Here is a 17,834-nt window from a genome sequence, read left to right as displayed (position 1 = left end):
AGATAGAAAGCTCAGAGATAAACCCACACATCTATGGTCAACTAATCGATGACAAAGGAGGAAAGGATATACAATGGAGAAAAGACAGTCTCTTCAATAATGGTGCTGGGAAAACTGGACAGCCACGGGTAAAAGAATGAAATTGGAACACTAACTAACACCATACACAAAAATAAACTGAAAATGGATTAAAGACCTAAATGTAAGACCGGACACTATAAAACTCTTAGAAGAAAACATAGGAAGAACACTCTTTGACATAAATGACAGCAAGATCTTTTCTGATCCACCTCCTAGAGTAATGGAAATAAAAACAAAAATAAACAAATGGGACCTAATGAAACTTAAAAGCTTTTGCACAGCAAAGGAAACCATAAACAAGACGAAAAGACAACCCTCAGAATGGGAGAAAATATTTGCAAATGAATCAACGGACAAAGGACTCATCTCCGAAATATATAAACAGCTCACTCAGCTCAATATTAAAGAAACAATCAACCCAATCCCAAAATGGGCAGAAGACCTAAATAGACATTTCTCCAAAGAAGCCATACAGATGGCCAAGAAGCACATGAAAAGCTGCTCAACATCACTAATTATTAGAGAAATGCAAATCAAAACTACAATGAGGTATCACCTCACACCAGTTAGAATGGGCATCATGAGAAAATCTACAAACAACAAATGCTGGAGAGGGTGTGGAGAAAAGGGAATCCTCTTGCACTGTTGGTGGGAATGTAAATTGATACAGCCACTATGGAGAACAGTATGGAGGTTCATTAAAAAACTAAAAATAGAATTACCATATGATCCAGCAATCCCACTATTGGGCATATATCCAGAGAAAACCACAATTCAAAAAGGCACATGCGGGCTTCCCTGGTGGTGCAGTGGTTTAGAGTCCTCCTGCTGATGCAGGGGACATGGGTTCGTGCCCCGGTCCGGGAAGATCCCACATGCCACGGAGCAGGTAGGCCCGTGAGCCATGGCCGCTGAGCCTGCGCTCCGCAACAGGAGAGGCCACAACAGTGAGAGGCCCGCGTACTGCAAAAAAAAACAAAAACAAAAAGACACATGCACCCCAATGTTCATTGCAGCACTATTTACAATAGCCAGGTCAGGAAAGCAACCTAAATGCCCATTGACAGACGAATGGATAAAGAAGTTGTGGTACATATATACAATGGAATATTACTCAGCCATAAAGAGGAACGAAACTGAGTCATTTGTTAAGACATGGATGGATCTAGAGACTGTCATACAGAGTAAGTCAGAAAGACAAAAACAAATATCGTATATTAACGCATATATGTGGAATGTAAAAAAATGGTACAGATGAACCAGTTTGCAGGGCAGAAGCTGAGATACAGATGTAGAGAACAATCGTATGGACACCAAGTGGGGAAAGCAGCGTGGGGGGGATGGTGGTGTGATGAATTGGGCGATTAGGATTGACATGTATACACTGATGTGTATAAAATGGATAACTAACAAAAACCTGCTGTATAAAAAAATAAATTAAATAAAATTAAAAGAAGAAAAAGCAGCAGACTCACAGATAAAAAGAACAAACTAGTGGTTACCACTTGTGGGGGTGGGCAATATAGGGGTGGGGGAAAAAAGGGTTATCATGGGGTTATATGAAGTCACGTGTGTGAAACTTTTGGAAATTGTAAAGCACTACAAAATTTTTTAAATCTTTCATTTAATAAAAAATTATGTACAATTAAAAAGAAAAACCGGCAGTGTTTTGGTCAGTTCAGTAAAGCTACACAGAAAAGACTGCCAAGCATATGCTGGCTCCTAGTTTTTACGCCTTCTGTGGTTCAGATGCATTTCTTTCATTCTGATTACTTAGGAAAAGTTATCTCCAGCTTGCTTTTTCCCATTAGTTTCTGTCTACTTTACTGTCTTCAATTTATCTTGTTTAATGACAGATTTTTAAGGCAGTTGGTATTTTACTTTTTTAGTCATCATTCTTTTTATATCCCTACTTATTACATCTTATTAGAAAACCTATTTTGTTCTGTGTTTCAGTTTTTTCTGCTACATATTTATGAGGCTTCCAATTGACTTTCTCTTTGAAAGCATTAAACAGAATATTGGTATAAATTATATTGTACATACAAGCAAAAATAAAATAGTTGCATGTGTACTTTTTTAACATTTACATAGATAGATATTTGGCTTACATTCATCTCTACCTATGCATCTTTTGATTAGCTATAATCCACATCCAAATATTTAGACCATCTGTTCTCATATATTGAAAATAGATTGATCTATATTTTTCCCTACTGGAATCGTACCTTACTATATATCCAGCTTTAATTTTCATATCTTTCTATAGTGGTCAGATTCTACTAAGTTTTACCATTGCATTGTACTCCTTAGCTTTTCTAGGCTGGGACTACACAACACTGCATTAAACAGAGTTAAATATTTGATAATCTAAAAAAAAAAAAAAGTTTCTGATAACACTAAGACTTCACTTCCCGAGAAATACTCTATTCTAACTAGAAATACTATAACTAGAAAAAAATTACTAGGTGTGTGGTTGTAAGCAACTTAATTAACCCCTCTGTACGTTTGTTCTCTCATCTGTAAAATGCAAGTGAGATATTATAATTTATAATAAGATATAGACATTTGATCTTCATTCACTGTTCCTGGCTCATAGCTCCTTGGACTTTCCTAAGCATAGAGCAACTGGAAGCATCTTTTGTTACAATATTTGGTCTTTTGTCATTGGTTCCTGAAATAGTTCCACAGCTATAATGTGAAAGGAATGTCTTTGTTATTCTTAACAAGCCCCTTTCAACCACATGTTAATGAGGTATCTTTTGGAAAGCCCCTAAACTTGAGGGCTGGTTGCCAGGGGAATTAACCACGTGATTAGAAGGTTGGAACTTTCCGCCCCACCACCTCCAGACTTCCAGGGAGGGAAGAGGGACTGAAAACTGAGATGGCCAGTGGTTTAACCAATCTTGCTTTGGTAATGAAGCGTCCACTAAAACCTAAAAGGAAGGAGTTTGGAGAGCTTCCATATTTCGTGAACCAGATGACCTACGCACATGTTGGGAGGGTGGTACACCCGAAACTCCACAGGAACGTAAGTTCCTACACCCAGGACACTTCCAGACCTCACCGTACTATACCTCTTCATCCAACTGTTCTTTTGTATCCCTATAATATCCTTTATGATAAACTGGTAAACAAATGTAAACGTTTCTTTGAGTTCTGTGAGCCACTCTAGCAAATTAACAGGCCCCAAGGAGGGAGTTGTGGAAGCCTCCCATTTAAAGCCAGTGGACTTGCGAGTGGCATCTAAAGGGGCAAGGGGACAGTCTTGTGGGACTGAACCTTTAACCTATGGAATCTGACACTATCTCCAGGTAGATAGTGTCAGACCTGAGTTAAATTTGTAGGACACCCAATCACTGCCTACTGAGAACTAGAGAACTGATTGGTGTGTGGAAAAAAAACCACATCGGAGCAGCTGGCATACAACAAACGTTCAATAAAATGTTAATTATTAATTATATGAAACCAGAATGACAAAAATGATGAAGATTTTTTAAAATGGTCTTCTTTCTGTCTAAGGAAGTGTCTCAGGTATTGAAAAGTGATTTATGAGATGAGATGCCTTCCTTCTTTTGAAAGTCTAAATCAGTGGTTCTCAAAGTGGTCCATGAATCCATGGAAGACTCTGAGGCCCAAAACTATTTTCATAATAATACTAATATGTTACTTGTCCTTTCGACTGTGTTTACATTTGCAATGATGAAAAAGCAATACTGGGTGAAGCTCCTGGTACCTTAACATAAGTCAAGGCAGTGGTACCAAAATGAATTAGTATAGTAGTCATATTCTTCACCACCACCACACACTCACAGTACAAATCCAGTCTCACTAAAGAATGTCCTTTAATAAAGTCCTTTAACTATTAATTTTATTAAATCTCCACCCCTGAGTACATGATATTCTGATATTCTGTGGGATGATACAGGAAGTACAAATAAAGAATGTCTGATGCATACCCAAAGCGTGAAGGCTGTCTCAAGGAAAACCACATATGACTGAGTTGTGACCTAAACTTGCACATTTTTAATGGAACATCATTTTTACTTGAAGAACAACTGACATATGAACTAGAGTTATTAGACTTGGGTATTTGGCAGACATTTCTCAAATATAAAAAAGAGAACTTGTCATTTCAATGAGAATAAATGACAGTATTTGTTGCCAATGACAGACTTTGACTATTCAACCTAAAATTAGAACTTTGGAAAATCTGTATTCAACTCTGTGAGCTTATCAGCTTCTCAATAAAGTACCTAAAACTTTTCTGATACTGGTGGTGATATCAATAAATGTGATTTTTTAAATATCATATAATGAGATGTATCAACTTTTAGAAGATCTATACAGCTCAATAAATCCATATTTTCCAAATAACTAATGAATGACATTCAAATTACAAAATCACACATTGGTAAAAGAACCATTCAAAGTGCAAGATAAACTAATGGAGTTTAATGTAATAGAATACAAAAGTTAACTTATGTGTTCAGACTGAACATTACAATTAACCTTTAAGAAACCATCACTTGCTGAGTTTTGGTGAAGCATCAAAAAAGAATATCCACAATTCTCTGAAAAGGCAAAACACTCCTCTTTTCCAACAACCCTATGTGTGCGAAACAGGACTATCTTCATATACGTCAACCAAAACAATACATTGTAAGAGATGAAATGCAGGAGCAAATATGAGAATACAGCTTTTGTTATGCCAGACATTACAGAGGTTTGCAAAAGTAAAGAATTATGTCATCCTTCTCACTGAAGTGTTTTTTGATTTGGAAAATAGCTATTTTTCATTTTTAAAATGCTGTTTATGTTAACATGAGTTTTTTAAAAAAACATGTATTTAATAAATATTTTGAATTTGTTTTAATTTCCAAGATGGTAAATACTGATAGTTAAACCATATAAACAAAATCTCGTAGAGGTCTTCAAAAAAGTTTTTGAAGCGTAAAATAAGGTACTGAGACCAAAAAGTTTGAGAACCACTAGTCTTAATCACCTCAGCATATTCTAATGATATAAAAATCATCTGCAACTGGTATCATAATCTCTTCCTATTAGGTGGGTTCTGTAGTAGAAAAGACTAAAATCAGGGGACATTCTACACCTAAAAATAACATAACATTCTACACCTAAAAATAGCAGTGCTGGCAAATGTATTTCTCAATTTTTATTCATATAGTAATGGAAAATAACTAAATAATTCTAAACTAGAGAAGCATTATACATAAAACTTCACGTTTTTGGTAGGTAACACCTTTTATAGGGTGAAAAATTAAAAATTTATATGTAACATTAGACTCATAAACAAAGGGGGAGTGAGGAAATAGCCCATTTGTCATTTTGCATTCTCCAAAATGGCAAAGAGAGAATATTTAAGTACAAATAATATAATAATCTGTGATTCTATGATTTACTAATACTACTTCTCTCAGATTTGGAAGTTATGGATATGTAAATCTATCAAAGGGTATTTTAATTCCTAGGCTACCCACATCTGTTGCAAAGAAAAATTAAAAGCTTTATATGGTGAACAAATAACTAAAATGAATCCTCAAACTGTTTCCTGAAAACCTCAATATAACTTTAATATTTTACTTAGAAAGAATCTGAAGTCTGCCAACAATGTGTCTCAAAACTCAAAGCTTAAAAAACCCCTGTATTCCCTATTTGGTTTTGTAATGCAAATACCTACTTTTGTTTGTCATCTCCTCAACATTAATTAATTATAGTAAACAATTAATTAGAAGTGAAATCTTTTAATACTGAGGAAGTCTGATCATACCATTTACTGAACATTTATTTATTTAGAACATTACCAAACATTTACCAAACAATAAACATTTACCAAACATTTATTTATTTAGAACAGCTACACCTTGATCTTATTCAAACCTCTTTTCCTCCCTTATCAAAACAGCTTTATAATGTATGTATGTGCTGTCTTCTTCATGACAAGTGATCAAGGAAAGAGGAGGAAACAGTATTTAAGACACATCCATAAGGAACAAGAGGAACTTGCCAGAGAATACAGGGAAAAGGGCATTCTAAGTAGAAAGGAATAATCTATACAAAAGCATACAGGCTTAAACCACCCTGGAGGGTTTAGAAAACAAGATGACTCTGCCAGAGAGGAGGTGGTAGGTGAGAGATTTAGTGGGAAATAAGACAATTTGTAGATGCTATCATTTGGATTTCATTCTGTAAGTCACGGGGAGTCATAAAGTAGGAAAGTGACACAATCAGATTCATAAATTAGATTCTAGTTATTAGAAAGAGCACTTTTAAAAAATATACAGTGTGAATTACAGACAGAAAAAACCTGCAGGTAAAGAGACCAGTAAAGACTAACATATGTGAGAGACAAAGGCCTTAATCAAAGGTCATGCAATTAAGGAGAAAGGGTTGGAATTGACAGAATTTTAGAATAGAATCTGAAAATAGAAAAAATGTGAGGAGAGGAACACATGAAAAAAAATTCCTTCTTTCCTGGTTTCAGAATACAGCAACAGAATGGACAGCATTTTAATTAAGTCAAGATAGTACAATAAAGAATGGGACAGAGGATAGGATGCAGAAAATAAACTTCAAGTTTGGACACCTTGTGGTCAAATACTAATGGGACCCTGGATAGATACAGTCAGTACTGATCTGGAGCCTGTCAGTGGGATCATTAACAGAAAGGGCAATAAAAGCCATGGGACTAGATCACCCAATAGAAGTATATAAAGTGGGGAACTCCCCAGGAGTCCAGTGGTTAGGACTCCATGCTCTCACTGCTGAGGGTCTGGGTTCAATCCCTGGTCAGGGAACTAAGATCCCACAAGCCGTGTGGCACGGCCAAAAAAAAAAAAAAAAAAAAAAAGTATATAATGTACATAAAATGAAAGGAGGGAGGCCCAAAATCCAAACACTAGGAAACACTAGCATGTAAGAGGGTTGGAGGAAGAGTAAGAAGAAAGAGGAGCCAGAGAAGGAGACAAGCAGGAGGGCACAAAAGAGGAAAACCAAGGAAGAATGGGACCACAAAAATTAACGAAAGGAAAAATTGGAATCAATGGAAAATAATGTCAAATGCTATGGACAGATCAAGTAAGATAAAGACTGAAGAGTTTTAACTGGATTTAGCAATTATGTCATTATTGTTAAGAAAACCCTATATTCTCTACTTTAAGATCATGTTTAAATAGAATAAATAGAAACAGCAGGCATCCTAGGACCAACTGGAGAGCATGTCATTAATTTAACCAACAGTTCGACTCAAAATAGACATCAAAACAGCAGGTAAAGAAGTCACATTTCAGCACACCCTCTTACTTAGGATGTATTCTGTATGGCACTGGGGGAATGCTGCTCTTAAGACTATGGAAACAGTACACCTGTGAGACACCAATAGGGTCTATTTGTGAAGACTACATAGCAAATATTCCCCATGTCAACTGCAGAGAATTATATTAAAACTAAAAAGAAGTAGTAGCTAAAATAACTTCAACCCAGTATTCAATTTAATTAGTCTCAACACCTTAGCTGAAAGCTTATTCTAATGGCATCACGTCATTCTCAAAAGGTAATTTAAATGAACTAAAATTTGAAAACATAAATGCATTTAGAGTAAAGAGAAGTGGGTCTTGAAAATAATAAAGCATTACAATATCAAAGAGGCAGGAAATAAATGCTTATCAAAAGAAGCTCAGTAAGACAAAATACTGGTGGTTATGAAAACATAATTCTACCGGTCCTTCCAATCTACTTTTATCACGTTAACATGATATGTTAACATGTTAACATGTGATGATTAAATATATTGTGGAAAAACCTTACTACCCATAAATCTGTCCTTGATTATGTTTTTTATAACATAAAGAAAGAGGGCTTCCCTGGTGGCGCAGTGGTTGGGAGTCCGCCTGCCGATGCAGGGGACACGGGTTCGTGCCCCGGTCTGGGAGGATCCCACATGCCGCAGAGCGGCTGAGCCCATGAGCCACAGCCGCTGAGCCTGCGCATCCGGAGCCTGTGCTCCGCGATGGGAGGGGCCACAGTGGTGAGAGGCCCATTAATCCTAACTCTAACTAGAATCCATTCATTAAACAAATAATTTCACTGAGCAGTTAACCATGTGGCTAGGCACTGTTGTTCTAGAGGCTGGGGATATAGCAGTGAATGAAACAAAATTTTTGTCTTCAAAAGCATTATAGTGGGGGAATTTTAAACAATCTCATTTTGTCATTATTTTAAACAAATAACAAGTTCACAAAACTCAAAATGGGCAACTGTTTAAAAAATGATGAAAATTTTTAGTTTTTAACATTATATCAAGAATCTTTCATTAATTGTTTAAATTTAAACTTACCAATGAAAACTGATTGACTTGAATGAAGAGTATTTCTACTTCCTTTTCAGTAACTTCAGACCCAAAACCCTTATATTCTTTGTACGCTTCAAGGTAAGAACGCAGCCACTGGCCCTGCAGTTCTCTATCTGGATAAAGACTATAGTCTACATCACTCACACCTAAAATAGAAATGAAAATACACTGAGATTTTTAAGAACACATTACACATCTTGTGCAAACTTTAATAATCCCTACCATCTACATTTTTTTTTCAGAAAAAAATTATTAAATGTTTCCATTTGGGGCTGAAATGCTAGATATTATTAAGTAAATAGCATTTATTAGAATAATAAACCAATCATAATGTATTCCAAATTAAATGCTAATGTACAATACAGTTGATCACCATAATCAATTCCCATTGCCTCAATTTTTCCTCAAAGTATGAAGCTTGAATCACCTGCATCAGAAGCCACAAATCTTCAATTTTAATAAGTACCTCAGGAGATTCTTATGCACACTAATATCTAGAGCATTTCCTAGAACTGTGGCTCTAAAGCTTCTTTAATCATTTCTCACAGAGTAAGAAATATATTTTTATATTGAAACTTTATACACACACCTGATATTAAGTTTCACAGAACAATATTTACCCTAACTACACCTTCCAATTCTGATACTTTCTATTTCTTTTCCATTCCTTGCTTTAATTATCCCACATACCTGATCTCATGATGTAGAGTTTGAAAAATACTAATCTAGTTCATAGTATTTTGTCTAGCATTCAAGGTTCTTCCTAAGTTGATCCAAACTTACTTCTCTGGTCTTATGACACTCTATTCTCCTTCATGGATTTTATATCCTACAGAAATAGGTATACTCATCTTGAAGATTTCTTCCTTCTTCCTGCAGTGCCCTCTCTTTCTCTTCTATCTGCACATCCAAACTCTAACTTTTTCAATTTTTTTCTACACAAAATCATATTAAGATCACTCTTTGGTATCCACAGCAGTGACTATCCATATTACTAACACGGTGATATCTCATTATATGCACAACTGCTTTCCCTTCCTATAGATATTTATGTACAACATGTATCTGGGGATACGGCAATGTATATAGGCTTGGTGGAGGGAAATAACTGAAAACATGTAAACTAAAACTTTCCCCCAACTCTCTTTACCCAGTCTGGTAACTTAGAAGTATGTGAAAATACATGAATACATAAATATACAAATTCAGCAATGAAAAGTTCCTGCTAGGTATAAACCATCCAGGAGAATTCCCTAATCTTCACTATTTTAGAGCATTTCATGTTTCTAAATATAGCCATAAAATGTATTTTAAATTAATTATACTTACATTAAAAAACTTAAACTTTTACCTTTGATGGTAATAAAAGATTATTTTCAGGGGTAAAAATGACCAGCTTTTCAATTATTCATAGCCAATGACAAAAAAAAAAAAAAAAAATTCTTGAGCTTTTTAGTTAAACAACATTCCAAAAGCCCTACTACACAATAGAAACAGCAAAGGCTTTTAAATGATTAAAAAGTTGTTTTCAAATCTTAGTTCTTTGCATTTTACTGTGACCTTGGTGAGTTACTTTACTCATTTGTAAACTGGGAATATTACCCAACTTATTATTGTGTAGAAAAAATCAGATGAGATTTACGAAGCAACTATGTCAATTCTTAACGAAAGCCACACACACAAAAAGCCACAATCATTATTTTCCTTAAGAAATTAAGGAAGAGGTCATCATCTCTTTCCTCCAATAATAAAGAAAAACCAAAAAGGTCAGGAAGAAAATAAAAATTGTTGCTCCTACCCCCAGTTGATCTTCTTTAAAGAAAAGAAAAAACAATTCGAAAAGCATCCTTTCAAAATTATATATGCTACTCCATTAGAGGAACATGGTCCTCTAGATTTTACCTGCAAATTCATTGAAATGATTTCCAATATCATATGCCAGGTAGTTGTATCCAGAATATTCATAATCAATGAACTGTACATCACCTATGTGAGACACAAAAACAGAGACATAAGAAATCACATATAGGATCAGAAAATCCCTATGCTATTTATAATTAAATAGCTTCCAATATTTTGTCTCATTGTACGTGCTTGGTTACATGCACTTCTGAGACAATACAGGGTAAGGCTGTGAATTTTATGGCAATGAGCTTTACAAAATTCAAATTATTTATCTGGGTCAACAGCTTCTTTGTGAACATTAATGTCCACTACACTAAAGAAAAGTCAAAAAACAGTCATTCTCCAAGTTCAAACAAAAGCAAAATATGTCTTTAACCACATGGGGGCATCAGTTACTTAAAAATTCAAGTTTGGTTAGAAATGAAAACTATCTTTGGAAACTTAATAATCTACGCAACTTTAACAAAAAATTAATCTATGATACTCCAACAGTGAATTGACAAGCTAATCTATATATGGAAATAAAATACAGACTTTCAAAGACTTATTAAATTCTGAGAACCCTGCACTTGCTGATCAACATAACAACATGCCTCATTTAAGAAGTTAGTTGCTATCAAACTTACATATTCCTGGAATGCTACATAATTAAGGTTTCCAATAGCATATTTGAGCAGCCTTAAGGTGGTTGTTTTATCATTTAAAAAGAGCAAAGGTATAGTTGCTTTTAAATATTTTTTTAATTTGAGAAATTTTTACATAAACTAAAGAGATTCCTATTCTAAATTAGTGCTAAATACAGATACAGATATGCGTATTTCATTATAATTCTCCAAAGACTATCCTGTTCTGCCTGCCCAGGGGACAAACTCCTGCTTATAAACACTTCATTTTCGAGTACTGAGTATTAGAGAGGGTTTGGCTCAACAGAGATATAGGTCCTATTTTTTAAAAGACGAGAAAAAGAGAGAGAGAAAGAGAGACAGAGTGAAACATTAAAAAAAAAAAAATCAAAATGGGTCACTGTCTACATCAAGGGATCACAAACTCAAAGGCTAACAGGGCTCAACAGTTAAAATGGATACATGAACAGAGATGGCTATAAGAATAGTTTCTAAGCTGCTGATATTGAGAAAATGCACAGCATATGTCTAGTTACATTGTCTTTTAAAACATCAAGCTGAGCAAACTTCTGGTTTATACACACTGGCTTTTCCCGGATAAAAGAGCTTTTGAACTGTCATGTGTCATACAGATTTATATGTTTAATATGGGGATGTATGTTGATCATATTCAAACTCAAAAAAAGAGAATTATATGACAGAAAAATGTAATGGCAAGTGGAGTATTTTAGACAAAAGCCAAAAAATTTAATGTAATTGTATTTAATTCAAAATTTTTATAATAGTCAAGTCTAGAGTAAAATAAGTGAGATTACCAAAGTATAAAAGCCCAGTTACCAAAATCTATACGCATATTGACAAAATAATATAAAGTTTTTAGAAGTTGGTAACTACATAAACCACTACAACTCAACCAGTTTAAATTCCTGAATTCACAAAAACTATTCCACAGAAAGTCTTAGAGTTAACCAAATCACTTCACTAAACTTGCAGAATGGGAAGACAGAACAAGCTTTAACCAAATCACTTTACTAATAAGCTCCGAAATGAAAAGTCAGAACATATTTAAAATTTTTTTTCTAGGTACCCTTGGGAATGAGAGAGTAAAGACCACCATCATGACAAAATACTTTGCAGCCATGATAAAAATTTCATTTTCAAAAATTATTAAATGACCAGGAGAATTACAAATGTTATATGAAAAAAGACATAAAATAGTAAACACAGTGATCCAAATTATTAAAATATTATGCCTGAAGAGAGGAAAAAAGAAAAAAAAAATAATGCATAGGGGAAAAAAGATGAATGGAAATAAACCAAAACAAAATGTTTCTACTAGCTTCATTTCAGATGGTAGACAAGTGACCTTTCTTCTTTTATTCTTTGCAATAAACATTACTTTTAGGAGGAAAAAAAAAATGACAGTTTAAAAAGATTAAGATGAATAAGAGACTAAACACAATTTGGGAAATACCTAACCACCCAGCCTTCAAGAAATCAGGATTCCAGAGGATTTACCAAGTTGTATTACTGAGCCAACCAAATAGTTTTAATAAACAATGTTTTAAATTGCAGCTGTTGATTGCTTTAGCTCTTTTAAACACAAATTCTTGTAGAGCTCATATTAACTGTTACATGCCAATAAAAATACACAGCCCAGTCCTGAAGCTTACTTTTGCCACATAAACAAAAGCTTCAATTTCAATTTTCAAAATTATATTTAGAATTTGGCAAACATAAATAAAATGGCAGGTAAAACATGCCTGCTTATAAATACAATTTAAATAAAGCATAGATCATTTTAACAAAAGTTAAAATCTGTTTCAGTATGAAAATTTTAGCAATGACTTTTTGTAGTAGCATTAATTCATTAAAACTAGCCTTTATTTTTAAATGCTATGTTGAGTTTATAAATAATGAAATTTTAAAAATAAGAAAATGAAGCTAACAAGATACAGATGAGGCTGTTACCAGGCTCCGTGCATGTGAACAAGTGATGCGATAAACCTCCAGTCAGTGCGTTTAAGAAGCACGGGTGCGCCGCCACATGGCAGCAACAATGGCATACCTAATCTGTAGCAGATGAAGAAAATTTGGCAAACTCACATTTTACAAGACACAAAGCTTAAAAGGAAAAAAAAATTTTTTTAATCTGCATTAACTATTCTTTTCAAACAACTGCAAACAAAGTGGAACTCAACCTTAAATTTAATCTTTTGCAACAAAGTAAAATTAAAGAGGCCTGCTTCCCTTATTTCGGGTGCCAGAAAAATCAAATTACTGGAATGCTTTCCTACCAAAAAAATGCACTGAACTTTTTTCTTCTACAAATTTAACTTCTGAATTCTAAGTTTTCCAAGTATTTAGAGGAACATCCACATCACTATAATAATTAATAGCTCATATGGCATGACTATCTTGTTAATTCTTTAAGATATGAATTTTTAATTGGGGATTCAAGGGTGGAAAGAAAATGAGAATACTCCCGAAAATTTTACACAGAATTTTATATAGGCAGATTCTGAGGGGATTCTCAATTTTCCAGATTCTCAAGGGATCTTTGACCTCTAGAAAGTAAAGCATTGCTTTAAGAGCTAAGACTATATTTTATCTGTATATAATTAGCACACAGTGGGTAAAGCATAAGATTACTGAATAAAACTATAATCTGAATGTTCAAATGCTACACTTTTCTTTTTTCGTTTCTTACATATCTTCGCAGTAATGAAATCCACACTCTGAGTTAAACTGTTCAAATTTCAGTACAGTTTAAATAATATTTAAAGTACTTTAAAACCAAAAAAATTAGCTTATTAACTAAGGCTATATAATTCACATGATACATTCATTTGGACTCCTTTTATTTATTGTTGTTACAGAGAAAAGGATAAAGATGAAAAGCAAAATAACCAATATGAGAACCTGAAAATGTTTCCAACTCACTCTACTACTTGCTCTACAGTGTTATGTAAGGCAGAAAGAGAACGGAGAGAAAAAGTAACCATGATTACACTAATGTTGGCAAAATGCTCTCTAATACACAGAAAAGGGAAGTATTCTGTTCTGGGAAACTTTCCCTTCATCCCTTACTCTAGCGTCCAGTAACTTTACCCTGGACGTGTACACCTTCACCACACAGTACTCATCATTCTGAATGTAAACTTCTGTATTGTGATCTAACTCGTCCACTACATGGCACATGGCTTCCTGGAGAGGCAGTAGGTCCCTTCCACTTTTCCTTATGCAATCCACAGAGCAAATCCTAGCACACAGGAAGTATTCAAATGCTAGTGAAATAAATGGAGGTTTTGCAGAAAATGCTCAGACACAATGATAACACATATTTAAATGGAAGCGGGGGATAAGCATGAAATATTGAGGAACAAATTATGGCATTTCTGCCATTCTTATTCCAGTATATGACTGAACATATACAGTGGGAATGAATGTATGAGTAAAGAAAAATCACTGAACTAGTAACTATTTTAGGTAGCTCTTCCTTGATAGTTCAGGTTTTTACAGTCCATTTAAAGTTTTTTATTACCTGATTTAGGGTTATTTTATTTTATACTAAATAGTGATCCAGACTACAAGTTAAAACAAGGTTAAGATTATCGTTCATAAAAATTCCAACCTGGAAAATATAGGTTAGCAAATAAGAAAATAAATTTAAATTTTAAAATAAAACAAAAAACTCTTGTTTAAATATCAATAAAATAACAACCATATCAATGCCTTTTCATGAATAATAATAAAGTGGATAAGATTTAGAGTCAATCAAGTGACTAAGAATGGTGACTCACCCATTTTCTATTTATATTGTTTTATTTAAAACTCTAAAGAAAAACCTGGCTTACTCTGTAATTCCCAGAAAAGCTTCCTTTTTCTTCCACTCATTTTGTATTTCCTTAAATAGCTGTGAATCAGCTTCTTGCATTTGCTGACAGAGAAAATAATCAATGGCAGCCATTTTAAGTTACAATTAGGTCTTCAAGTGAGCTTTTTATGAAGCTTTTATGAATGGGGGAAAAGGAGAAACAAAACAGCCACCAATAAACATTCTGACAGAGCATCAAGACATGAGACAACAAACTCAAAAGCTTTAGCAATTACTTCTAACATGTCAGCAGTTAAAGGATTAGTTGAAATTAAAATATTAGATTTGAAGTCAGTCAATAAGCAATACTGAAATTTGTTCTACTTAGTATAAATTCTTTTTAATTAATTGCTGATTAATTTAAAAGATGACTGATGTAAGTCTTATCTTACAATTCTGGAGCGAAAACCACTGCTTTTGGTTTTACTATTATATAACAAATTCTATCATCATATTATTAAGTATACTTTTCTTACCTTTTTAAGATGTCATTTCACTGAAGCCAAGGAATGGGCTGCTGTCTTACCAACCACCTAATTCCTGGCACTGACTAACTTTTCAAAAATCTTGACAGCTACCATCAACTTCAGAAAGGAAGCTTACTCTTCTCCCATATTCCTGAGTCCTGTCAACTGACATGATGAAAACAAGTAGAAGCAGTATTTCTTCTGTGACGCCTACCAGTTCTGTAACATTCGCAGGTGAAAATGCCTATAAACTGCAGGGTGCTCACAGTCTTTGTGTGTGTGTATATATGAGTACGTATATATACATATACATATATACATTTTTAAACTTTAATCACTCAAGTTATAGTTAAGATAGGGTCTGTAAATTGCACTTAAAGATAATCTGAATTGTCACCACATACCAATGAGCCATAAATCCTTCTGGCTTATACTGATAGTAACCATTTTCACTTTCTCAGAATCAGATACATTTTGTATAATGCATCTCCTATAAACATAATACAGGGGTTGGCAAACAATGTGGTCTCAAGTCAAATCCACCACAGTGCCTGTTTCTGTAAACAAAGTTTCATTGGAACACAGCCACACATATTTGTTCATGAATTATATGAACAGTATATGGCTGTGTTTGTGCCACAACACAGATCTGAATAGTGGAAACAGAGACTATAACATGGGACAAAAAGTCTAAAGTATGTACTACACAGCCCCTTACAGAAAACGTTTGCCAACTCCTATCACGGTATAATAGCTGCAACTGAGAGCTGCTAAGCACCTAGTCTGGTGCTATTTACATTACATGCATCATCTAAAATCTTGCCAGGAACCATCTGAAGTAGATATCATCTCCTAAGTTTCAAATAAAGCAAATAAAAGCTCTAGACTATCAACAGTATAAGCACTTCCTAGAAATCTGCTAAACATGCAGAGCCCTAAGCCCATCAGTAGAAATTCTTGTTCAGATGGTCTTGGATGGAGCCCAGAAACCTACATGTTTCCCAAGTACCCTAGGTGATTCTGGTGCAGATAGTAAAGGATCAAATATAAACACTTAATGAAGAGATAAAATGAACTGTCTAATACCACCTACTTCCATATGTGATTAAGCAGGGATTTGAACACGAGTGTGCTTGGTTCCAAAATCTATATTCTTTTTGACTTCTTTTAAGTTACTTAAGAGTTAAGAGTTTGATTACTCTTTTAAGAGTAATATATCTGCTTGTAAGAGTTACTTAGAGATTTTTAATCTAGTTACAACATATAAAAAAATCTAACACTACGTTTGAAAAGTACATGCAGAGACTTCAAGATGATCCAATATAAATTCATGAAGTTTAACTAAAATTTGTACTTCCAAGAAATTAAGGGTCTGAAACACACTACAGAGAGATACTGAGATTGATGATGCAAAGGCTAGTCCCGTGGCTTTCATCTTGTTATTTTTATATATATCATAGGTGGATACAAAATGGTGAAGTCCTGACCTCAAATCACATGAATGACTTAACAAGTGATAACAAATCAAACACATTTGTGAACATAATATATAGCTTAATCATTTATTCTTTGTAGAAACCATTTTAATTTGAAAAGACTTGACACTTGGCTTTTAGATGCTATAATAAATTAACAAGTTCAGGTAAAGAACTTTGCAGTGCACATTTCTAATTTTCATGATCCTCCTTGATATTGCAATTATAAGTACTAATGATATGCTACAGCTCAAATATATATAGTTTCTGCTTATTAAACTTACTAAATTTATATAATTTACTTTTTATAAAGTATGAGGCATGTTACTTCTCCTTATAACTAAAGACAAATATGTCATAGTCACATTACTTCAAAACCATTAGCTCCTAATTTGAAACAGAGTAAGATAATAATAAAAAGAACAAGCTTCTTGCCATTGTCATGAGTTTCAGATTTTACCTGAACAATATTCCAACCATGTTTTCTTAATGCTTATGTATCAACTAATCACATAGGAATTGATTTTAATGGATGCCACAAAGTCCAAAGTAGCCTTCCTAACGGACAGTATAAAGCCATTGGTAAGAAAAAAATAACAGAATATCTCCACAACTAACACACAAACATAACCACAAAGACAAGAAGAAACAAATGGTACATAACAGACTTCTGTGAAGAAGGGCAAACTCTAAAACCTGTATCAACATATTTACACTTGTTGAACTGCGAGTTTTATTCTTCTGTGTAGGGAAGAAAAATTAGACACAAAAGTATGATTTAGGTAACTCGTGGTAAAGTAAACAATGACAACCTTGAACTCTTAAAGCCAGACTGAAGCATAAATATTTTATTTGAAAATATGAGAACTTTTCATATCACTAATCAGTAGTTTAGACAGGCAACTGGTTAAATAAAAAAGTAAAAATTAATTTTTTTACCTAAGACATAGTAATCTGATTTTTTTGGTCCCTTATGTTTTAGATTATAAACAAGTTTGTTCAGTGAAATGAATATTCAAAAGAAACTTATAAAAT

At 33.8% G+C, this 17,834-nt stretch overlaps 1 protein-coding gene across 1 annotated transcript in view; it reads right to left on the bottom strand.

Moving 5' to 3' along the window:
- ETNK1 (ethanolamine kinase 1) overlaps positions 1 to 17,834 on the bottom strand; it is a 72,781-nt gene that overhangs the window by 10,512 nt on the left and 44,435 nt on the right. The window contains 2 exon segments of the mRNA XM_024733102.1: positions 8,438 to 8,598; positions 10,355 to 10,438. Coding sequence (XP_024588870.1) covers positions 8,438 to 8,598; positions 10,355 to 10,438 — 245 coding nt within the window.

The sequence above is a fragment of the Neophocaena asiaeorientalis genome, unplaced genomic scaffold, assembly GCF_003031525.2.
Source record: "Neophocaena asiaeorientalis asiaeorientalis breed wild unplaced genomic scaffold, Neophocaena_asiaeorientalis_V1.1 scaffold150, whole genome shotgun sequence".
NCBI lineage: Eukaryota > Metazoa > Chordata > Mammalia > Artiodactyla > Phocoenidae > Neophocaena > Neophocaena asiaeorientalis.
Note: the sequence above shows the minus strand (reverse complement) of the source record. Positions and strands in the feature narration are given on the sequence as shown.